This window comes from Podarcis cretensis (genome assembly GCF_951804945.1).
Source record: "Podarcis cretensis genome assembly, chromosome: 1".
Lineage (NCBI taxonomy): Eukaryota > Metazoa > Chordata > Lepidosauria > Squamata > Lacertidae > Podarcis > Podarcis cretensis.
Window position 1 is genome coordinate 86,757,801 of NC_137170.1, and position 25,026 is coordinate 86,782,826.

The following is a 25,026-nucleotide window of genomic DNA, read 5'->3' on the forward strand; positions in this document are numbered from 1 at the left end:
GGAGAAGCCCTTGGCCTCAGCCTCGACCCTCCGCCAGAGACCCTTGGATCAAAACGAAACCCGACCCCCCACACCCACCCCCCGCCCGGGCAGTCTCGCTCAGCCGTTTGACGGCAGCCCAGCCGAGCCTAGCAGGGGCGCCTAGGGACCGGGGGCGACCCCTCCTCTTTGGCCGGCCAGAAAGGGATTCCGCGCGCCCGCCGCCGCGCTTGAAGGAGGGCGCAAAGGCAAGGGAAGAAGAAGAGTCCTAGTGTCGAGGGACTAGCAGCTTGGAGGGGGCGGGACTGTGCCCTCGGGCTCGTCCTCGCCGCGCTCTCACCTCCTGCAGCTGGGGGTCCATCTGCTCCGAAGGCAACGCCGATTCCAGAGGCGGTGGCGCTTCTCCCTTATAGGCGTCCACCTGGCCTGGTGAGGAGGCGGCGGCGGCGCCCTCGTTCCAAATCTTCAGCGCCTCCCCGGCGCGCTCGGTAGCAAGAGCCGCAGCACGAGCATCCCGCAGGCAGATCGAGCCCAGTGGCCGGCTCCAGCCGCGGCTCCGCCCCGACGCCTGATTGGAGCCCGAGAGCGCCTTGGATGGCGCCTGCTTAGCGCCGGCCTGTTGCCCCACCTTCGCCTCCGCCCGCCTCGAGGCGCGGAGGGATCAGGGAGGTCACTCCCAAGAACGCTGAACTGGAAGTCCTGCCCCCTGTGATCTCGTTTGTGGGTAGCGGGAAAGCACTCTGCACTTGCTCAGAAGCTCTCTTGTTCGTGCTTAGCGCCGAGTATATGTTCCATGGCTTGAGACCTGGAGATTCTGAAGTGCTAAGTTTCACATAGCGACGCGCTGGCTGGTAATTTTCTTTATTTTCACATTTGTCAGCCTAGCCAAAGATCAGGGATTATGGGAGTTGTAGTCTCCAAAAATACCTGGAAGGCCACAGGTTCTCTGTACCTGTTACACACTGTCGTGGGATCTGCAGACCCTCCAAGTGCCCCTATTTTCTAGGAACATCCCTGATTTAGAGAAGCTGTCCCGGTTCCTGATTTGATCTTGCAATGTACCACTTTTCCTTAGGGTGTCCCTATTTTCACTGGAGAAATGTTGGAGGGTATGTGCCTGTTGTATTTCTTTATTCTGCAACAGCTTGTCTCTCCACTGATTTCAATACAAGAGGATTCTAATATTTTGGTTAAATATATGTGGGGTATGTGTGTTAATTGCCCTTCAGTATGTTTTCAGCATTTAAAATATCCACCAGCAGATGTAGTGTGTGAAATGACAGGCTGTGCACCGCATGGCGCCATAGTGTTCAAGTGCATGCATGTGCTCTTAGAAAACAAGAAACATTTCCACTCAGAAATGGAATAGAGGCCTTGGGACACTCTTCCCCACCTGCCTGATTTTTTATTTTTATTTTTTGGACTACAACTCCAATTAGTTCCTGCCAGCGTGGCCAGCGATCAGGGATGCTGGGAGCTGTAGTCCAAAATATCTGGAAGTCAGCAAGGGAAGAAGTGGAACCATTAAAAATGGGCAAGGCTCAGAGTGACAGGGGAGGCCTGGCCAGATGGGCGGGGTATAAGTAATAACTAATTATTGTTGTTGTTATTGTTGTTATTACTTATTATAAGGCAGTTAGCTCACACTAGTGTGTGTGCATTAGTATGTATTTATTAAAATATGTTTTTATACCACTTTTTATTTAAAAATCATAAAGCAGTGTACAGCAGAATATAAAAACTACCACAAAACCACAACCTGTATTGTAATAACAACAATAATAGTTAATCCAATGCAAAAAGATTAAAAACAGATGTATAATAATTGCCAACAAAGGTTTGGGGGAATAAAAGAGTTTTCTGTAGACGTTGAAACACCAACAATATGCCATAACTCAGAGAGAAGTTTGCATCTATATTATAGCTGTTGCATGTTAAAGGAGACTCATTTGATTAATCATTTTGAGTTTTGTTTAGTTAAGCAATACATTCTTCAATTTAAACTGAATATGTTTGCCTATAAAAAGAAAAACATTCTGATTTTTGCAAGCCATCCATTGTTTGTAGCTGCTACCTGTGTGGGACATCCTCTTCAAAATGCAGCCTCCCTACTCGTAGGAGGGGACATCTATTCTCAGCAGGCATGTACACCACAATCCTTTTTAAAATACTGGCTGTTTGAAAACATTTACAAATCTCCTGCCCAATTCATTGATTGAAATATTTTAAACCAATTAATCTATTAATCGACTCAGTGTTGCAACTCATGTTTGTGTGGGCCTGCCAAAATGTGTCTGCCACAAGAACTCCTTTTTGTTCTGGTGAAAGAAAGGATGAAAAGAGATGCAAAGCTTGCTGCTTGGTGTCTGTATCAGAGCCAGGAAGTGATTGTCCATAGCCACTAGTCATGTGGCAAACCCATTAATGGCGTTTTAGGGTCTCTGCGGGAAAATTGCGGCAGGAGTCCTCCAGTTCAAGGACTTCTAGTGACCTAAAAGGAGACATTCACAATACCCAGTTGGAAATGGTAACGCTTTCCCTTTCTGTAACCTCTGTCTTACTTATTTCATCCCTTATATGTCTCAGTTGTTCTTTGGACAGTGGTACCTCGGGTTACATACGCTTCAGGTTACATACACTTCAGGTTACAGACTCCGCTAACCCAGAAATAGTGCTTCAGGTTAAGAACTTTGCTTCAGGATGAGAACAGAAATCGGGCTCCGGCAGCACGGCAGCAGCAGGAGGCCTCATTAGCTAAAGTGGTGCTTCAGGTTAAGAACAGTTTCAGGTTAAGCACGGACCTCTGGAACGAATTAAGTACTTAACCTGAGGTACCACTGTATATGAGATGAAGATGGATGGATGCTTCCTCAAGGTAATGTTTGTGAGCAACAAGTACAACTCAACACTATACATGACACCCACACGCCACATGAAAAGCAGCATGAGAGAAGTGTATAGAATTATGCCTAGTGTGGAGAAAGTTTTTCTCCATCTCTCATAACAATAGAATCATAGATTTGTCGAGTTGGAAGGGACCTTAAGGATCATCTAGTCCAACCCCCTGCATTGCAGGAATGAATATGCACTGTCCCATACGGGGATCGAACCTGCAACCTTGGCATTATCAGCACCATGCTCTCACCAACTGGTGTTTGGGGGCTTCCAGTGAAGCTGAATGTTGGAAGATTCCGGACATCCAAAATAAAGTACTTCTTCAAACAGCATATAGTTAAATGATGGAATTTGCTCCCACAAGAGTCAGTGATCACCACAGACTTGGATGGGTATAAATGAGGGTTAGATGAATTCTTAAGATGATAAAGCTGCCAATGGCTACTAAATCTGATTCCTCATTCCACCTCCACGGTCAGAGGGACAGTGGTACCTCGGGTTACGTATGCTTCAGGCTACATACGCTTCAGGTTACAGGCTCCGCTCACCCAGAAATAGTGCTTCAGGTTAAGAACTTTGCTTCAGGATGAGAACAGAAATTTTGATCCGGCGGCGCGGCAGCAGCAGGAGGCCCCATTAGCTAAAGTGGTGCTTCAGGTTAAGAACAGTTTCAGGTTAAGTACGGACCTCCGGAACAAATTAAGTACTTAACCCGAGATACCACTGTAGTATGCTTCTGAATACCAATTGCACGGGCAGTGGCAGAGGTGATGAAAGTTGCTGTCCAACAACATCTGGAGAGCCACAGGTTTCCCATCCCTAAAAAGGTAAAGGTAAAGGTACCCCTGCCCGTACGGGCCAGTCTTGACAGACTCTGGGGTTGTGCGCCCATCTCACTTAAGAGGCCAGGGGCCAGCGCTGTCCGGAGACACTTCCGGGTCACGTGGCCAGCGTGACATCGCTGCTCTGGCCAGAGCCAGAGCCAGAGCCGCACACGGAAACGCCGTTTACCTTCCCGCTGGTAAGCGGTCCCTATTTATCTACTTGCACCCGGAGGTGCTTTCGAACTGCTAGGTTGGCAGGTGCTGGGACCGAGCAGCGGGAGCGCACCCCGCCGCAGGGATTCGAACCACCGACCTTTCGATCGGCAAGCCCTAGGCGCTGAGGCTTTAACCCACAGCGCCACCTGCGTCCCATCCCTAGCATACAACAAAATAGGAGAACAAATGGTATATTAGAGCAATGCAGACTCCAGGCTATATATTTGTGTAGATGAGAACAAGAGTGGCTTTGTGCAATCAGATGAGAGTGTCTTTCCAAAAAGGTACATGAGATACTGGAGATCCCACCAGTTAACACTCATGGTGATGCATAATGAATGCTAGGAAGTCTCATGGAATTAGTCTTGTCTGGCAGTACCCCTGAGCACTCTGAGCCTAATGGGTCAGTTCTTCAGAAAGAGCTACATAAGTGCCACACCCTTTTGACACCAGTTCTTCAAATATCTCTCTATGTCTGCAGTGATAGGAAAGGCATTAAGGTCTTTGAGAGGTGTAAATTTATATTGGGTCCCATAGATGGAGAGCATAGCTAGTTTAGGATCTGGCTGCAAAATTTAGCACATGATTCTAGTTATATCTCAGGAGTTTTGCTTCCAGAAAAACCCTCCAGACTGTGATGCAGTTCCTCAGAATGCCAGGAATGAGGCTCTGGCACATATGTCTTTCAGCAGGTATGGAGATGTTTGTGTGCCAAAGGAGTGAACAGAAAACACTGCTGCTGGGATTCCTGTCACTTGCTTTGCCAGCTCTGGAAAAGAACGGAAACATTCTGTTCCCTTTGTCCCACATTCGCCAGAGCTGAGACTTCTATCTGGAATCTGCTAGGTGCAGAGGCTAGTAGTATGTCAGATTGCGGCTTTAGATGGATAACGACATAAGCTACAAAACCCAAAAAGGGAAACATGATCCCCCCTCTCTCTTTATCTTTCTTCTGGTCTGTAAAGAGAAAAATGAGCTGTCCCCCCCCCCCCCGCCAAATGCCCATGAATGAGAGGGTAGGGCACACCATAGTGAAAGAACTGGAATGTTACAGTCATTGATCAGGCCATTCCCATTTCCTCCACAAAGCCACAACTGGAGGTAGCCAAGAGGACCTCAGTCTAAGTGCCTGGTGGCAAAATAGTGGCTCCTATCCAAGGCCATTTCCACTGTAACCTGAAACACTGAAACTCATTCTGTTTCTCTTGACTCTTTTCCTGTGACTGGGACTTTCATCACTGAATCATTGTGGAAATCAGACACGCAGCACACCAGGGTGTGTGATGCCTTACTGAGCATAAGAGGGAAGGTCCCTGCTTTCAGGGACTTACAGTCTAAAAATTAAGGGTACTGGGAATTGTGCAGAGGAAACTACAGCTCCCAAGATTCTTTGCAGGACCTCATGTGCATTGAATGTGCTTTGAATGTGTGCTGTGGATCTGCTAGGAAGCAAGGAAATGACCAAGGAAGGGAAAGCTGGGAAGGGGGCACAGTGATTAGGAAAGCAATAAGTGATTGTTTCAGTTAGATGTGTTTAGGCTTAAATTACAGAGTTATAGAGAGAGGATATGCCAGCGAAGGAGTTGCGCCTTGTGGTGGCACCAGAAAAAAAAAAGGGTGGGTGGGTATAGAAGGGGCAAAATATATTTCTATGTGTATGAGTTGTGTTCCACATATTAAGAACTCTGAAAGAAAAATAACAGTCTACAATTGGGGGGGGGGAAGCTCCTTTTGGGGGGGGTGCTCCCCCCCCCAGTACTGCCCATGGTTCTGCCAGAGTTCTAATAAATAGGTGGGTTTTGAGGAGAGATTTGAAGCGCTTAAATTGGAGGGAGGGATGAAGATGGGGGAAAGAGCTCAGGGATGGCATGGCGGGGAGGGGAGGGGAGCGGCTAGATGCACCATCAAGAGCCAGGGATGGGAAACCTAAGCCTCAGAGAGTAGAAATCGGATGCAGAGGAGACTGAAGAACTGACAAAGCAGGGAGAGCTTTGGGCAAGAGCAGGATCATCCAGGACTCTGTTGGATCCTGTGTCATTATTTCCCAATTCCTGCCTAGGTTAGCTTTTTCTTCCTTCTGGGAGCCCCCCTCCTTATCAAGCATTTTGAACGACAAGTAGGTGATCCCTATCTAGGATGCTCTCCTGTTGCAGGGAGGGAGCCATCCTGTCTGCCTGGGATTGGCAAGGGCCTGGAGATGCGCCTGGTCACTGACACAGACCGATCAGCACATCAAAGGAGGGTCTGGTGAGCACCCATTTCCTGCCTTCCTCCTGCAGCTCCTTGGATGAGGTCATTCAAGAAGGGGAGGGGAGGCAAAGGAGAGGAGAGGAGAGAAGAGGGATTCGCCTGAACTGGAGAGGTACTCATGGACTTCTTGCATCTCAGTCCAAATGCACCCCCCCCTCCCGCAATCCCCCACCATAGGACAGCACCTATGCTCCCCCCGCCCTTAGCAGGAAGCAGCCGAGAGGGAATTTCCCATTCTGCTGGGGGCTGCAGGAAGCACAGCAGGAAATGTGTGCTATGTCTGTGCATAACCCACCCATATCTCAAGGTGTGTAAGCTTGCCAGTAGATGAGACATGCCCTGAATGAACAACTTCGATTCAATGATGTCACTAGCTCCATATGAGTCAGACCTGCTTTATCAAAATATAAATAGACAGGAGCTTCTGCCTGAAGGCAACACCTACCTTACTCATGATGGCTTCATGCACCATATTTGGGGTGGGATCTCCCCAGATGCACAATTCCATGATTCTATGATTGTCTCTAGGTTGATTGCTCATCCTTTTCCCAGTCTAGGATCATTTTGCATGAAGCGCTCTCTCCGATTTTTGATAGCTCTCCCATATCTCCTTTTGATCAGAGCATAGGGAATGGTTTTGTAGCGAGTCGTGCCATTATTCCATCTACCTCAATGTTGTCTGCACCAACTGGCAGCAGCTTTCCGGGATTTCAGCTGAGCTGTCCCCAGGCCTATCTGGAGGTGCTGGTGACTGAACCTGGGACCTTTTGCATCCATGGGAGGTGCTGTGCCCTTTGAACTGCAGACCTCCTTTTCTGGTCCTTGGGTGACGTTGTCCAGTCTTGAAATTCCTAATTTTGGAGATCTTAGAACAAAAGATTTATCCCTCTGCCTATTTCTTTCTTTCTTTTTGGCACACTAACCAAGCCATACACTTTCTCCTATGGTTTGTTTTGTTGATTTCTTGCATATATTTCCCAGATTTCTTCCAAGGAATTCCAAGTGGCTTACATAGTTTCCCCTGTTTCCATTTTATCCTCACAAGAACCCTAACAGGTAGGTTTGGCATAAGGCCATCCAGTAAGCTTCATGGTTGAGTGGGGATTTGAACCCAAGACCTCTGCAGTCTGACATCCTGAGCATAGTGATAATATTTTTATGTTACTAAGTACAGTACTGTTTCACTCATACTTTGCAAAATGTATATGAAGTCTGAGATAAATGAAAAATACCAACTCTTTCCACGCCCATAGCCATATTTACAAATCCGTTTCCGACCACAATTCTTCCAGTTTTTCTAATGATTTCCAAAAGTAACTCCTACAGTCCAAATCTGTACTGTTATGAAAGAACAACCAAGAGACTTGTAGCATCTAGAAGATTGTAAATTTATCATGGCATAAGCTTTTTTTGGACTAAAGCCCACAACATCAGATGTGAACTCTCTCACCCTTGAAATCTTATGCCACGATAAGGCTTTAAGGTGACACAAAACTCTTTGCTGTTTTTGCTGCCATAAGACTTAACAGGGATACCCCTCTGGAATGATGCTTTGATGAATCTGCCTTAGTTAGCTGTGGTGGGGAACTCATTTTTGTGTGTGTTACGGTTTCTCGCCTGTCTCAGCAAATCAGGAGATTGTCTAGCGTTCATGGTAATGATGCATAAGAGTGGATTGCATTTCCTTTGGGTTTAGGTTTTGATCTTTTAGCGCTTAGCAATGCATGGAATTGTGGTTGCATTAGTTGAGGTGACTCCTCAAAACTGAGAATTGTCCTCTGGATGGTTAACATCTGCGGCGTATAGTTTTGCTTTGCAGCTGTTGCTGCAGAGCTCTGCATGCAAATATCTATCTTATTTGTGCAGAGCTGTAGGCAAAGGAATCCAACTTATCTGAGTCATCTCACAATCCAGAGACAAGGAACTTACAACACTGCAGATGCTGCTAGGCCACATTTCTCATCATTTCTGGCGTTCGGCAATGCTAGCTGAGGACATGAGAGTTGAAATCCACCAACATCTAGTTCCCCACCCCTGCCATAATCTCAGACATATTCCATGGCAGTCATGTTACTTTGAGTAAGATTTGCTTCAAAATTTTATTAACCGGCTGCAGGGAAAGGAAGTTTTTGGAGGTTAATATCTTACGATAGCCCCACAACGTACACAGGTGTTACATTCTGGGGATCGGGCCTAAAGCCAAAATCATGTACTGTATAGTCAAAACCCATTGGGTTCAGTGGTGGGTGGGATTGCCAAATACATTTTTTCCAGAACCCCTCCCTTTTCTGTTCCCCCTTCTTATGTATTTAACTTTCCCTCCATTCATGTAAAGCTGAATGCACACAAGTTAAACGCATGCAAGTTACAGGCTTACTGTATTCATGTTGATCAGCTTGCATGGCTATTAAAATGTGTCAGTTCATGAATCCCCAGTGTGAGGATGGGTTCTGGTTTCTTCCAGACCAAGCGTACAATGGGCAATCTGCCTGATTTATTTCCGTAAGAGTTGCGTGAAGGTTATGCGATGTTGCCATCAAGGTGTTACTATCCTTTGCTTTTCCACTGTACTGTAGTTTTCTGTCGCTTTTCTTACCCCTCAAAAGTTTGACTTTTTTCTTTGCCGGAGCAGGCAGGAGGGAGTGGATTTGTTGTGCAAGAGAGGTTTTATTTAGCTGTTGCTACTTGTTGCAATGTGTCCACTCTCTTCATGGTGGGTTGTGAATGTGCACTCTGCTTGCTCAAAGGACATCTACCTGAATGTGTGTCATGAGATAGGCTCCAGCCAATCTTCAGATTTGGACCTCAAGATAAACAGATCCTGCAAATCTTTCTTATCTGCCCCAGGAGCATGTGTTTGTGGTAGAAATGAATTTGAAGGAATGCCTGTGCAGGAAAGAAATAATTTCACAACTTGAACAGTTCTGCAGTCCTCTAATGATGTTCCTGTAACAACTGTTACTTTATGCTAGAGACTTCTGTGATTTGCTGGTTTGCTTTTGTAGTGCTCTTCATATGAATAAAAGCAATAAAACTGTGTTGGGTTCTTATTTAAACAAAAGCAAAAACCAGTTTGCAACTATTATCTTTTTATTTCACAGGATTTCTATAGTGCTTCATTGCAATATAACCTCAAAGAGATTTCCAAAGATAAAATAATAAAATAGTCAGGTTGTGTGTGGTGGTTGTTTTTGTGTTTTTTTTTAAAAAAAAACCCAGTTAGATACAACTACTTTAAAAATATTCAGAAATAATAAACTTTAAAAACCTGCTAAAATCTGCTAAAAACCAGATTAAAACACATGTCAACATTACTGGACGCATTGTCTGGCTACAAACGTGTGCTGCGTTGCTCTGACAGTGCTGGAAGAGAGAGGGGCTTGGGCATTGCTCAGCTCTGGTCTTCTGCATTTTCAATCAGTGACCTTTTCTGGACTTGTTTCCACCCCCTCTCCATGTTGCTTTTGTAGGAATTAGGCCTGGCTCCCTTGAGATAGGATCGTATTCACACCAGCTGTGCCCTTGCTCTGGTGGAATGAGATTAAGGGGGTGTGAGAGGCTTTCACAGGATCACACTGGGGACCTGTGACACCTGCTCCCACCAGAAGAGAAGGGGATTGCCTAAAGGGCATTGCTATCCCAGCCAAAGCTGCGCACTGGCTGGCATTCCTAATGTAAAATGTTTCTGACTGCAAGCCGACAACAGGCAAGGACAATCCAATACAATAGCTGCCTCTTCCAATAGCTTGGGCAGTGGCTGCTGACTTTGTAGTAGATGTGGTCTGCCCTAAGTGGATATCATCTAGACCCTGGTATCTGTAGGATCCTCCTAACTCTTAAGGAGCTCTAACTTCAACCACAACAATAAAAGCAGCAGCAGCAGCAGCAATGTTAATGATGACGTTAGACCATGGTTTGCTTGTTTATTATTAAATGTTAACTTTATTGGGAAGACAAACTGCATAATGCCATCACCTGTCTCCATAGATATAAGCTTGTCCCATCCAAAATGGTCCAAATGAAATGGGGATTTGATCCCCTATTCCAGACCACCTTCAGTTCACAAGCGTTTCACTCAGCAATGTACGAGCTGCAAACGTGCTTCATTCGCCCAGCATTATTAATTACTTCTCCACACCCCATTTTTATGAGAAGTTTTGCTAACCATAAGACTGTTTGAGGAAATATCTTGTGCACATTTCCCCTTATTGGAGGAGGGGTGTGGAAGAAAGTGTGGTCTCCTCGGTTGTGTTGAACGCTAAGCCTTTGCTCTCTTGGTTTGGGTGTAGAACGGGGTGATGGGATTTTGTGTCTTCCAGTTTCCATTTGTGATGGCTGATGAGCTTTGGTGAGAACCTGCTTCAGTTGCACACCCTTCATTATGAGGTGATATACTTCAGCTCATTCCTAATATTATTTTAAATATACAGTCGTACCTTGGAAGCCGAACGGAATCTGTTCCCAAAGTCCATTCTACTTCCAAAATGTTCAGAAACCAACATCCTGCAGCCGATTGGAAACTGCGCTGGACGTTTGGCTTCTGAAAATCGTTCAAAAACCAGAACACTCACTTCCGTGTTTTGATCGTTTGGGAGCCGAGGCATTTGAGAGCCAAGGTATGACTGTATCTCACTAATAAGCTAATATCCTTGCTTTTACCTAGTGGAGCTGAACATCTGTTTGTGTCCCTGTAAACTCAGTGTGCAGAAGGTCTATTGGAAAAGATTCTTCAGCTTCACCATACGCTGATATTTGACTTAGGGTGCATAGAGAGGAACCAGGTTTACAAGTGGCAAAAAAATAAAATACAGTGGTACCGCGGGTTACATACGCTTCAGGTTACATACACTTCAGGTTACAGACTCCGCTAACCCAGAAATAGTACCTCAGGTTAAGAACTTTGCTTCAGGATAAGAACAGAAATCGTGCTCCTGCGGCACGGCGGCAGCAGGAGGCCCCATTAGCTAAAGTGGTGCTTCAGGTTAAGAACAGTTTCAGGTTAAGAACGGACCTCTGGAACGAATTAAGTACTTAACCCGAGATACCACTGTAATAATAAAAAGGCACTGCTGAAATTGTATTCTTTATGAAGCAATGTATCTCCCAAAGTCTGGCATATTTTCTACCTCTTCAAGCCAACTCGGATGAAATGTGTCTGTCTCTGGTACAGTTAGAAGCTTTGATATTACCTCTTCCTGGCTTGGCATTGTTGTTTGGCTGCATAAGTTCATACTCAGAAATGCAAGCAGAAATGAGTTGATGATGTAATGGCTGGTTTGGGTCATGCATAGTGTGTGTGTGTGTGTTTGTGCATGGAGTAGATACCACATTTTTGTTGCAATTGCAGTTGCAGAATAAATAGAGTAGTTTGGGTTGATCTAGGAAACATTTCTACAATTAGCGGTGGCTTTGTGCTGGCACAGGGATGAGGAACCTGTGGCCCTACAAATGTTGTTGAACAATGGTCAATGGCTAGGAATGATGGGAGTTGTAGTCCAGCGGTATCTTGCAGGCCTCAGGTTCCCCACCCCTGGACCACAGCAGGTCTGAAGTGAGTTGAGAGTTCAACAACATCTGGAGGGCCACATGTTTTCCATTCCTTGGCTGTCAGAACACACTTTCACTGCAGAAGGTTAGGCAGGACACCCAGTTGAAATCACCGCCACCCTTTCAGTAATTTGTAGTGCCTTTCCTGGCCAGGGCTAGACATGTTTTGTGCTTCTGCAACATCTTCATTTCATGGCTTGCCTGCTGTTCCCCTTCCAGCAGCCTGCTCAGCTTTTTCTAGCAACTGGAGTCTTGTCTAGCAGGAAGTGTCCATCTGCACAGAGAAGTTGGTGCCCCTGAGTCAAAGCCAACAAGATGTCATCACCTTTGACCGCTGGCCAAGCTGGGTGGGACTGATGGGAGTTTTTACAGCAATTTCTGGAAGCCATCACATTGACTTTCCCTGCCCACTGACCAGTTCAGGTTTTTTGATGCTTCTGTGCACGTCCAACAGATTCATCAGATCAAGCCTTTCTGATCATGGAGGAGGCAATGATGGAAGAGCCTTCCTCTACTGTAGCCTTTGCCTTCCAGATTGTTTGATCAACAACTGATAGCATCCTGGCCATTGACCACACAGATTGGGTCTGATGCGGGTTGTATTTCAAAACATGGAAGGCACCAGGTCAAGTCTACTGCCCTTCTCACTGTAATGCAGTTAGTAAAAGTACACCCCCTCCCCCCCAAAAAGCGCGAGGGAAGAAAATGTTGCAAACCTTTTGATACCTGGGACTGGCTCACTCACAACCACCTCCTTCATTGGCTTCCCTGCATTGTAGTTGCTGTTTACCACTCCCCCCACTAACAGCAGCTCTGAAGCACAGTAAGCCCTAGGACGCAAGGATCAATAGTCCTCCCTTCCAATGGGCAAATCTGCTTTTGAAGCCTCATACTGCCTGCGTGGAGATTGCCCATTATTTATACTAGATAGTTAAGTGCCCATTCCCCTTCTTGAAATCATGGTGTGGAATTAACTAGTTATTGACCATGCTTTATAAATTGGCAGCACTGTGCTAAAAAGAGGATTTTTCCAGTCACTAAAGGTAAGAGATAATGTGGTTCCTTGTGACACTTAAGAACCACCAAAGTGAAATAAGCATCATCAGTGCATGTGTAGGGTAATTGCAAGTTACCTAAACACTCCCCCTGCCCCTTGCCCTGGCCTGCATCTTTTCCCAAGACTGTGCTACTAGAGCCAGCTCTGGCACTCTGCTGCCTCCTAGGGAAATTCACAAGAAGTACAGTACATAAAAATAAACGTAGCTGTTTTGGTCCATAAGCAATCCAAAATCCACAGCTGGACAGTTCCTTTTTGGGGGACCAACCCAAAGGCCAGAAAATCATGGCAAGTTTTGAGGTCTCTAGAACTCTTAATGAGGAAAGATGTTACACAAATTGGGGTGAGGGAGAAAAGATAAAGGTGCCAAAATTAGGCTGGATGTTGTAGCCTATAGCCATGAGGTCAGCTCTGTAGATTCAGTTCTAAGACTGGGGTCGCAGACTGAATACAGTTCTGTAACTGACATAGAGTTTCGTAGCAGAGTAAGGCAAGAAGTTGTTACGGGCCGTAGTATGAAGCAAATCTTCATGGCCTGTTCTGCCTTTAAAGCCAGCTGTTGGAGAGGGCTGCTCCCTATTCATGCTGCATCCCGCAGATGTAAGAGCAGACACCTGGATATCAGAGCACCTTTGCTGCTATCAGTTTTCTGCCTTCTTCTCCTGATATGAGAAGAATATATGCGTAGTCAGCAAGCCTTGTAGCTGTATCAGACGAAGTGCACTCTGGTTCACAAAAGCATGTGCCATAATAAATTTGCCAGCCTTTAAGATGTGGGGTAAGCACAAAGCTCTTTGCTGTTTATGCTGCAACAGACAGTGACCCCTCTGGAAACCATACTTAAGGTTACCCAAGAATGGGGCAAAGAAGCAAAATGGTTTTAAAAAAATAAAAATGAAGGGCTGAAAAAGGATCCTGGTCCTCAAGCAGGGATCCAGTGTTTATGCTAGAGAAACAGGGATTCTTACCACAACTTTTATGAGGCCCACCTAAAAAGCGTAAGGGTGAAGAAACTCAGGCCCAGGAGTCTAACGCATACCTTCATTTTTTATATATATATATATATATATATATAATTTTTATTATTTTTCCAATTTTAAGACAAAACAACATACATACATCAGCAAACAAAAACAAACACACAGATATAATTTCATAACCTCATTTTCATAAGCCTTCTTTCTCGGACTTCCCCATACCTCATCCTTTTTGCATCCATATTTTACAATTTTTCAGCAACCCTTTACTCCAATTAATTAAAATTTATTATCTTTCTCAATTTCATCTTATTTCAACAAACAATTTCCGCTGCAATTCTGTATCTTCCTTTCCCTTGACATTTTAGCACTCATCAATATTGTAACAGTTCTTAAGATAAGCTTTAAACTTCTTCCAGTCTTCCTCCACCGTCTCTTTCTCTTGGTCACGGATTCTGCCAGTCATTTCTGCCAATCCCATAAAGTCAATCACTTTCGTCTGCCATTCTTCCAGTGTGGGGAGTTCTTGTGTCTTCCAATACTTTGCTAGAAGGATCCTTGCTGCTGTAGTGGCGTACATAAAAAAAGTCCTATCCTTCCTTGACACCAATTGGCCGACCATGCCCAAGAGAAATGCCTCTGGTTTCTTGTGAAAGGTACATTTAAGTACCTTCTTAATTTCATTATAGATCATTTCCCAAAAGGCTTTAATCTTTGGGCAGGTCCACCAAAGGTGAAAGAAGGTACCTTCAGTCTCATTACATTTCCAGCATTTATTATTGGGCAGATGATAAATCTTCGCAAGCTTGACTGGGGTCATGTACCACCTATAAATCATTTTCATAATATTTTCTCTTAAGGCATTGCATGCCGTGAATTTGATACCGGTGGTCCATAACTGTTCCCAGTCAGCGAACATAATGTCATGACCAATGTCCTGTGCCCATTTAATCATGGCTGATTTAACTGTCTCATCTATTGTATTCCACTTCAGCAACAGATTATACATTCTTGATACATTCTTAGTATTGGGTTCTAACAATTCTGTTTCCAATTTCGATTTCTCCACCTGGAAGCCAATTTTCCTGTCTTGTTTAAAGGTTTCCATTATTTGGTAGTAATGAAGCCAATCTCGTACCTTGGGCTTTAATTTCTCAAAACTCTGTAGTTTAAACTCACCGCTTTCTTGTTCTAAAATTTCAGAATATTTTGGCCATTTGGATTCCATGTTAAGTTTCTTCACCTCCTTAGCCTCCATAGGTGATAACCACCTAGGAGTTTTATTTTCCAACAAATCCTTGTATCGAATCCAAACATTATATAATGCTTTCCTAACAATATGGTTTTTAAAACCCTTGTGAACTTTAACCTTGTCATACCATAAATATGCATGCCAGCCAAACCTATTATCAAATCCTTCCAAATCCAGAATATCTGCATTCTCAAGAAGTAGCCACTCTTTCAACCAGCAGAAAGCTGCCGATTAATAGTACAGTCTCAAATCCGGCAGGGCAAAAGCTCTCTTTCTTTTGCATCAGTAAGTATCTTAAATTTTATTCTGGGCTTTTTGCCCTGCCAGATAAATTTAGATATATCTTTCTGCCACTTCTTGAAACAATCTAGTTTATCCACAATTTGTAATGTCTGAAACAAAAATAACATTCTAGGCAATACATTCATTTTGATCACTGCAATTCGGCCTAACAAGGAAAGCTTCAGATTCGACCATATTTCTAGATCTTTCTTTACCTCTGTCCAACATTTATCATAATTGTCTTTAAATAAATTCACATTTTTAGATGTCATGTTAATCCCCAAATATTTTACTTTCTTTGCCACCGTTAACCCAGTTTCGTTTTGGAATCTCTCTCTTTCAACATTTGTTAAGTTTTTTTCCAGAACTTTAGTTTTTTGTTTGTTCAACTTGAATCCTGCCACCTGACCAAAGAATTGAATTAACTCTAAAACTCTTTTTGTACTAGTATCTGGCTCTTGTAAAGTCAATACTAGGTCATCTGCAAATGCCTTCAATTTATAGTGTTTAGTTCCGACCTGAACTCCTTTTACCAGCTGGTCCCCCCTAATCATGTTCAACAAAACCTCCAGGACTGATATAAAAAGTAATGGGGATATCGGGCACCTCTGCCGTGTCCCTTTTTCTATGGAAAGTTCATCAGTAACCACGTTATTTACAATTAGCTTAGCCTTTTGTTCAGAATATATTGCACTTATACCATTTTCAAACCTTTGACCTACCCCCATCCCATGGAGATTCTTCTTCATGAACTTCCAAGAGATATTATCAAAGGCTTTCTCCGCGTCCACAAAAATTAGGACTGCCTTCGTATTAATATTTATAGTTAGCAGTTCCATAATGTCAATTATGTTCCTTACATTATCTGATAAGTGTCTTCCTGGGAGAAAGCCTGCCTGGTCCTTATGAATCTCCTCCATTAACACCCTCTTCAGTCTTTTTGCTAAAATGTCAGCAAATATTTTGTAATCCACATTAAGTAATGATATAGGGCGGTAGTTCTTGATCTGGTTTTTTTCAGTTTCAGTCTTTGGTATAAGTGTGATGAAAGCTTCTTTCCACGATTCAAGTGCCTTTTTCCCCTCTAATATTTCATTTCAAACCTCCTTAAGCGGCTGTATTAACCATTCTTTCAATGCTTTATAATATCTGGAGGTTAGTCCATCTGGTCCTGGAGATTTCCCTAGTTGCATGTTTTGAATGGCACCCTCCACTTCTTGATCTGTTATTTTCTCATTTAAAATCAACATGCTTTGTTGCGAAATTTTTTGTAATCCATATTTCTTAAGAAAATCTTCTATGCCTCCTTCGTTTTCCGGCCCTTGTGCATATAATCTCCTGAAATAACTCTGAAAGCAGTTGCTAATCTCATTTGGTTTAAAGATGTTCTTTCCATCCACCTCCAAACTTGTGACTGTATTTAATTTCTGTCTCTTCTTCAATTGCCATGCTAGAAGTTTCCCACATTTGTCCGCTGATTCAAATGTCCTCTGTCTCATTTGCTTGATTTTCCATTCTATCTCCTGGTTCATCAATTCCATATATTGCATTTGATAGAACTTAATTTCTCTCAGAATTTCATGAGACTTTGGTTTAGACCTCAGTTTCTTTTCTCCTTCTTTTATTTTTTCCAGAATCTTATCCTTCCTTTCATTTTGTTTCTTTCTCTTTAAAGAGTTCTGTTGTATCAGAAAACCTCGCATCACGGCCTTGCTTGCGTCCCAAATCACTCTTTTCTCAACCTCTGTCCTCAGATTTATCTCAAAGTAGTCCTTCAAGGTTTTTTGGGCCTTTTTGTAAATCTCCACCTCTCTGAATAGGGTGTCATTCATTCTCCATCTGAAGGATCCAGCTGTTGTTAGTTTCATTTCCATCTTCACTGCGTTATGGTCGGAGCATGTCTTTGGGCAGATTTCCACCTTTTTTATCCTTGGGGCCATTCCACTAGTAATCCATATTTGATCTATTCTTGTCCATGTCATTTGTGCCTCTGAAAAGAATGTTCCCTCTCTCAAGAGGGTTTCTTGTTCTCCAGATATCAATCAGGTCTATGTTTTCAGTCATTTCAAAAAAGGTCTTAGGTAGTCTCCTGTCCTTAGAGACCACCTGTCTTTGTGCTTTATCCATATTTGTAGAGACCACGCCATTCATATCTCCTAATAAGATCACCTTATAATCCAAATAATCCATTAATGTCTCATGCAATTTCTTGTAAAATTCTGCCTTCCCTTCATTTGGTGCATAGATGCCCACTATCAGGAGTTTTTCTCCTTGGATTTGTATCTCAATTGCCAAAATTCTTCCATATTCATCTTTAAAGATCAATTTTGGGGCCAATTTTTCCTTTGCATAAATCACCACTCCTCTTTTCTTAACTTTGTCTGATGAAATAAATTCCTGTCCTAATCTTTTATTTATAAGTAGTCTTCTGTGTGCCCTTGTTACGTGGGTTTCTTGTAGACATATCAAATCCAATTGTTCTCTTTTCAAGATATGAAAGACCTCACGCCTTTTTCTGGGAAGGTTGAGTCCATTACAGTTCCAAGTTAAAAATTGCAGAGACATTATTAGTTAGTTACCTCCAGCTGCTCCCTGCAGCTGTTCTTCTTCCGTTGGTGACTTCAGTCCAAATGTCAAGTTTCCAAGGTCTGTGTCAGAGGTCGAGTCTAGCACTCCTTTCACAAGGTCCTCCTCGTTTCTGTCTAGGAATTGTTCTTTATCTTGCACTGTTCTTATTTTGACTTTCTTTCCTTTGAAGTTAAAAGACAAACCTTGTGGAAATTCCCACCTAAAAGGTATGTTATTCTTCTTCAGCAGGTCAACCAGATTCTTAAAATAAGTTCTTACCTCCAGAATATATTTTGGGATGTCCTTATAAATTTGAACAGAAGCATTTCCAATCTGAAGGGTTCTCTGGTAATGTAAATTTAAAATTTTATCTCTTTCCTCTTTAGATCTCAGAGTTATCAGACAATCCCTTGGGATCTTCCTGCCTTGCCTTCTGCCCAATCTGAAGGCGGTTGTTATCTTAAAATCTTCTTCCTCTGAGTTTACCTGCCAAAATTCTGATAATTCTTTTGTGAGAAAGTCCACTAGGTTGTCCCCTTCACTTTCAGGGACCAACCTAAGTCTCAAATTCTTCTCTTTCCTCTGCATCTCCCACAAAGACAAGGCCGCCTCATGCTGGTCCAACTTCTTACAGACTGGTATTAGACTTTCCTGCGTAGTTTCTGCAGTAATTTTAGCTTCTTCTGCAATTTTTCGAATTGTGGCGTTTTCTTGAACCAATTTGTTTATGGTTTCTGTATTAGATGTAATGCTTTTGGTATTTAAGTCCAATTTTGTTGTAAGTTCTGTCAGTTGTTTGGTATTCTCCGTGCTCTGCTTAGTCAAATTTTCTAAAGATTCATTTATTTTAAGTAATGCTTGAGTCACTGAATCCATGAATACGTTTATTCCTTTCTCCTGTCCAGCTGTGCCTGTTGGCAATAAGCCTGATATTGAGCCTCTTTTCTTTTGTGCAGCTTTAGCCTTAGATCTTGTTGTTATGTCTTCTGCGGAACCACTCATGTCCCAAGGTCGTTCCCACAGGAACAGCTCTTAAGTAGCAAAATCCAGTGACTTGTTTTTATTTGACAGTCTATGTTACAACTGTAACCTTTCAGCCCTCTAGAGGGAGCAATACATTGTGTCCAATAAGCAGAAGAAACAAAGAAACCGAAAACCCTTTTGGAGAGAGGTTTTTTTAGAAACTTTCAGTCTTTTAGAAACTTTCAGTCTTCCAATTGCAACAGTAATATTTCTGTAAAGTCCCAAAAATTGTATCTATTTGAGCTCTCCGCTTTGCAGCAGGTTTTGTCAGACAGTTCCTGTCAAAGCGCTTCACCCAGGCAGTCTGTTCCCAGAGTCAGAGACAGCAGGAATTAATCACTTAAATTTCCTCTCACGCAGGTTAAGCCAAGTTTCCTTTTCTTCCCCCCCTGCTCCTGCTTGCTGGAGGGGTAATTAGAGTTCAATGCCAAAGTTAAATAATTCAAAAATTCAAAGTTACTTTTCCTTCAATTGCAGCTTTCCAGTTCCGTTGCTTTAAAAGCCATGCAAACCGGGGGAGGCAGACTTCCTTTATTTACCATCCCCGTTTTCAGCCAAATTTCAAACGTTTTTTATAATCCCAGTAGGTTTCCCAATCCTACTTACGGGTATTTCAATTTCAGTTCAGATTTCAGGAAGGAATTGGCGCTCTCCGCTTATGGCGACGCGGCTTCACTTCACGGGCTGGGTAGCGACTCTCAGCACCGCACGATCCCCTGATGCTCCTCCGGAGCCTTTAAAAAGGCTCTTTTGCAGTAAGGGGGGGCGCAAAAGGTGCCCACCGAGTCTCCTTGTTCACAGGCTTCCGCGCCTGTGATTTTAGGGGTCCCCGCTTCGCCGTAGCGGTCAGACCCGAACTCGTGAAGCAGCCCTCTCTCCGGAGATCGGGGAGAGAGCCGCCATTAAGCGCTGGCGCCGACCAGAAGTCCCTAACGCATACCTTCAAGCTCTTGGAACTTTTCCCAAGCCACCCTGCTCACCCCTCCCCTATACCATGCCGCCCCCCCCATATGCTTTTGCCAGGCTGGCATGTGGCAAAACCTCTTGCTTTCATGGATGCAGGATGGGGAGCTGTGCCTGGTGTGTGTGTGTGTGTGTGTGTGTTGAGCCCTCTAACATTTGTGCAGCTGGAATAAAGCCTACTGTAGAAAGATGAGCCACATCCCTTACTTTGCCCATGTTTGCTTCTTGTCCAAGCCTACCGCTGGCATATGCACGTACACACACACACACACACACACCAGATGGTTGCGTGTGAAGTAATGTGTCCCTTGGGTTGGAAAGGTTTTCCCACCCCTGCTATAAGCACTAATCACCGCAAGACCCTTCACTGTCCCTGGACAGTGTCTCTCCCAAAGAACGCACTCTGTGCATATTTTGCCAGAGAGCCTGCTTTGGTAGTTCTTCCTGGCTAAGGCCGCTGCCTTCCCCCTTGTTTCTCCAAGAAGGTAACAAATCCTCATTCCACAATGCCTTTGCTGTGCTAGGATGTTGATTCTCGCACAGAAAGAGAAGTTCCTCTTTTTTTCAGAACTCCAGGCATCTGATCACTTCCCTGTTACCAACCGCCAGGGGAACATTTATTCATTTGCATGTCTGTTTTCTAAACCTAAACATTTACCCCTCCCCAGGTGACTCTTTGTTAAGCACTAGGCAAAAGGAAGATGATGTGTGGTCCAAGGCAGCAGGGAGGTGGGGGGTCAGTGGAAGTGAAATGAGAAAAGGACCAGGTGCGTGTTGTGGAGAAAAGATTCCAGTTTAGGAAATTTCCATAAGATTTTGAAGATATCTTCTTCAGCCAAGAAGATAGGCCATCCCCGCAGATTTCTCAATTTTGGGGGCTACAGACTGAGAAGCTCCATACACTTACAGTATATTATCATCCATTCTCCCTCCCAGTGGGTGGCGCTGTGATCTAAACCTCTGAGCCTCTTGGGCTTGCCAGTCGGAAGGTCGGCGGTTCAGTGGGTGAGCTCCTGTTGCTCTGTCCCAGCTCCTGCCAACCTAGCAGTTTGAAAGCACACCAGTGCAAGTAATTAAATAAATACCGCTGCAGCGGGAAGGTAAATGGCATTTCCATGTGCTCTGGTACTTGTCACGATGTCCCATTGTGCCAGAAGCGGTTTAGTCATGCTGGCCACATGACCCGGAAAGCTGTCTGTGGACAAAGGCCAGCTCCCTCAGCCTGAAGCGAGATGAGTGCTACACCCCATAGTCGCCTTTGACTGCACTTAACTGTCCAGGGCTTCTTTGCCTTTTTTATTTTTACATCAATTGTGACCAGGGAAAGCAGACCTTGGCAACAAGGTCACAAGGTAAAGAAAAGAAGTTTCTGTGTGACACTGCTGCCTTAGGAGTACATTTTTGCAAGTTCAGCTTGTTCCACAGGGATGAGGAAAAGCTCACTTTTAATACTAAAGGAGCATTGTCTTCCTTGGCATCCGGCCCTTTGACCCTGTTAGTTCTGGCACAGGAATCTCCCTTTTTACGAGTACTCCCTTGCTAGCGTGGCTGGCTTATGCCAACTGCAAGCTTTGCCCCACTGATTACAGCTAAAGTTGTAAGGACTGAGTTCCCCTGTTTCAGTGCTGAAAGCATGTCCCAACATGCTGTGTCCATGGCAAAGGGTGTTTATTTGTCCCTCTGTGCAGTGAGACATAACCTGGTTCTTCTCTTCAGGTGACTGCTGTTCCTGGAGGTGGTAAGTTCCCAACTGCAGAGTGTGTTGGGGAGCCATGGAGGAAGTTTGAGATAAGGGGGAACTGGGTGTACTTTTCATACAGAGGGGGAGGGGTGGGGAAATGGCACCTCTTTGGACCACAGACACCTTTGTGTCTCAATACTTACTCTGGTTGCCTTATCACTGACATGAGGGTTATAGCTTCCAGTGGAGAACAAGAGCAACAGAAGTACTGAATTTTGATGGCCCAGGGCCCACCGTATCAGATGCTTGAGGTGTTATCCTCAGTTGGTATTAAGTGGGTCTACACAAAGGTATAAAGAGCTTTTGTAAATAGTGAATTGTCACAGGCTGCTATTTTTTGCATTTCATTGCCGTTTGACTCCACTGTGTACACACCTCTTTATTTTGAGGGTTGCCTTGTTCTGCTCACAATCCTGTGTATTTAACAACTGCAGTGACAGGGAAAGCTTTGCCTGCTGAGTTGCTTTTTACAACTTACCTAACCTTTCCCCATTCTACTTTCTCAGGCTGCTGATGGCATCGATGGAAGCCTTGTATACTGCTCTGCAAGATCAGATCCAGTCCTTTGAGGGACACATAAGAAGCTGCCAGCAAGCTTTTGACATTGACACCCTTTACAATGTGTTGCTGCTGCTGTCCCCTGCTGCAGATATCCAGAGCCTCGAGCAGCTGGAAAAGCTTGCTGAGTCCAGAGAGCAGGATGGACAGGATAGAGTGAGGATCACAGCTGGCTGTGATAAGTGTGACATTGCCAGCTACATCTCCTGGTTTGTCACCTATGTGCGGTACCTGGGCTCCTTGAAAGGGTCATTTGACACCAAGGTTGTGTTTCCATTGTGTGAAAACTTGTACGTTAATGATGACTCGCTTGATGCATTGACCTTTGGACACAGGAGAGGACATGGCCTTCGTGCCCCAGCATCCGTTGCACGCACAGCCAAGCAGTTGTTCTCTGTCAGGAGGAAATGGGCTTTGCTCCTGAAAGGGGACACAATTGATGCACAGTTTTTCAGCCCCCAAAGCTGGCTTGATGTGCAGGGCTTTGGCAGTGCCTGTCCCTTTGGGAAGGTCTTGAGGTTGGTTCCTGACCTCTTTCACAAGGGCTTGGCTACTGCCCAGCTTGCCAGGCTGTGGGTGGAGCGCCATGCCAGCAACCATGGCACCCGCCCAGTGCCCTCAGATCTAGGCTCAACCAAGAGAGGCAAAGGACTGGCTGCGGGCAGCTTGGAACACCATGGATACAACAGTTCCCTTTGCCAGCCTGGACTACCGCAAGCCCAACATGATTGCTTGGAGGTTTGGCCGCCGCCACAAGCCACCAGCAGCAGGTGCAGCAATGAGAGGGGCACCTGCATGAGAAGTGCCAGCCAGGGAAGGAACGAGCTGCACGAGATCCATGGGGAACTCATGTCCCTGCTGTGGCGGGAGGAACGTTCTCTGATCTTGGAAGCAGAGATTCAGGAAGTAAACCAGAGCATTTCCAACCTGCGGCATCACCGGGGGGCTAAGGAAAGGGAACTGGAAGCCCTTGAGCAGCAACTGGAGAAAGACCATTTGAGTGTGCCCTGCCCACAGCGCCAGGCTGTTCTCTGTGAGCTGGATGCCTTGGGGAGGCAGCTGAGGCTGGAAGAATACCGCAAGAACATCCTGCAAGGTGACTGGCTGCTAGAGTTGGAGGTCAGGCCAGTCCTTATGCGACCAATAAATACAGTAAGAAGCTAGGAAGTTACCCGACTGTGGGACCCAAAAGTGGGCAGTATGCTGCCAGCCCAGAAACAGAGCGGGCTAGATCCCTTGCAGCTGGAAGGTGGTGGGCCTGTGGCTGCATGGAACTGGGTCTCGGGTGGAACCAAAAAGCGATGAACGCAGGAATTCAAAAGGGAAAATAGCAATCTTGAGACAAAGGATGGAAAAATTCAGTCCACTTTGAAAGATGAAATGTGTGTCTTTTTATCTTTCTTCCAGCTGCAGGAACGCTTCCAGGGGCTTGCACAGCTATTGCAGGGTAGGGAAGAGGTTCCCCTGGATCTTCAGCTCGCCAGTGAAACATAGACTCTCCCTTCTGCTTGGTTGCCTGCCTCTCAAATGAAGGTCGACTTGCTTCTGGGTGCATCACTTAATATATACCACCTCAAGCCTAGATTCCGTTAGGTTGATCGCTGCAATGTATTTTACTTTGAGCTGCCATTCATGACTATCAGAAGCTCCATTCAGTGTGAGACACAGTGATCCATCTCCTGTCACAGGGAGCATTTTAAACCACTGCTCCAGCATTGACAATGGCTTCCTGTGATCCTCTGGGCACAATATGGGGTGTTGGTTTTAACCTGTAAAGTTCTAAATGACTTGGAGCCAACATACCAAAAGGTTCCATATCTTATTGTAAAGTCAGTGAAACCAAAGCTTGAACAGTTGTTTGGAAGCATTGTAAAGCCTTTTTGAATGAGGTAGCTTGGGGAGGCATGATTTAAGCTGGTAAAGCAAGGATGCGAAATCTGCAGCCCTCCAGAAGACTCCAACACCCATCATTACTAACCATTGGGTATGGGAATCCAACAACATGTGGTAGAGAGTTTGGATTTTTAACATTATTATTTTTTTACACTTCAGTTGGTGTTCTAGTTTGGGATGGGGTAGGTTATAAATATTGATTGCTAAATAAAACAATTTGGCATGATGTCTCTCTTGTTGGTGAAAACTGTTCAGGTAGATCCGTTGTTGTCCCTGGAATGTCCATAGCCTGCAAAGAACACCCTTCCCAAACCCATCCTCTAGTCTAGCATCTAGTAGCAGCGGCTTTAATTCCAGTTCTAGTAATAGCTACAGTTGTGCAAGGTAGGATGTAAGTGAGAATTGCTAGCTTCTGTAGGGGTTTGGATAGCTCTTGCTTGCACAGCACAGGACCTTGTTCCACTATAGTGTAGTAGGGGAGCTGTGGTTCATTCAGTTGTGGTCACCAACCTTTTTTTTTTTTGCTGAGATGCTGCTTTTAAAACACACACACACACACACACACGTGCACACACTGTTAGTAGCTAGACATGGAGTATTCCTTGTTCACTTGTTCGGGTTTCCATACGCTCGGCGCATGCAGCTGTTTTTAAAGCAGAACTGGAACTTGGTGACAAGTCAGTATTTCCACAGGGACAGAGTATCAGCCACCAAGAAGTTTTCCGATAAAGTAAAGGGAAGCAAAACAGGAACCAGAATCTGGATGGGGAAGCTGACCAAATTCCAAATGAGAACCAGTTTGTGGTGGTGATGAAATCAATCATGACTTGAAGTCATGATAGTCAGTGGACTGCATGATGGGGGCAAACAGGGACACATGTTGCTGATGAGTTCAGCCACCGCTGGCTACTCAAGTTTATGACCTGGGGTGCTCCTGCAGCTCCTGCTGCATCTTGAACTCTAAGAGTGTGGTGGCGGCCAGAAGTACTTTTTACTACCCT

General features: G+C 44.7%; 2 protein-coding genes across 6 annotated transcripts in view; one reads left to right on the forward strand and one right to left on the reverse strand.

Annotated features, from left to right (window-relative positions):
• Positions 1-498, reverse strand: part of LOC307199279 (unconventional myosin-X-like) — a 78,084-nt gene extending 77,586 nt beyond the window's left edge. The window contains exon 1 of the mRNA XM_079947087.1: positions 320-498. Within this exon, the coding sequence (XP_079803213.1) occupies positions 320-340 (21 nt within the window). The 5' untranslated portion in view covers positions 341-498. The remainder of the gene's footprint in view (positions 1-319) is intronic.
• Positions 499-636: 138 nt separating this feature from the next.
• LOC307199441 (uncharacterized protein) lies at positions 637-23,941 on the forward strand. 5 transcript variants are annotated; one of them, XM_079947275.1, is made up of 3 exons: positions 637-830; positions 22,081-23,284; positions 23,540-23,941. In XM_079947275.1, exons 2-3 carry the CDS (start codon positions 22,088-22,090, stop codon positions 23,624-23,626), a joined length of 1,284 nt encoding a protein of 427 aa, XP_079803401.1. In that variant the 5' UTR covers positions 637-830; positions 22,081-22,087; the 3' UTR covers positions 23,627-23,941. The 5 variants fall into 5 exon arrangements, with proteins under 5 accessions (XP_079803401.1, XP_079803403.1, XP_079803400.1 ...); XM_079947277.1 differs by lacking the exon at positions 637-830 and adding an exon at positions 20,963-21,571 and having other exon boundaries at positions 22,081-23,323; XM_079947274.1 differs by lacking the exon at positions 637-830 and adding an exon at positions 20,963-21,571.
• The last annotated feature ends 1,085 nt before the right edge of the window (positions 23,942-25,026 follow it).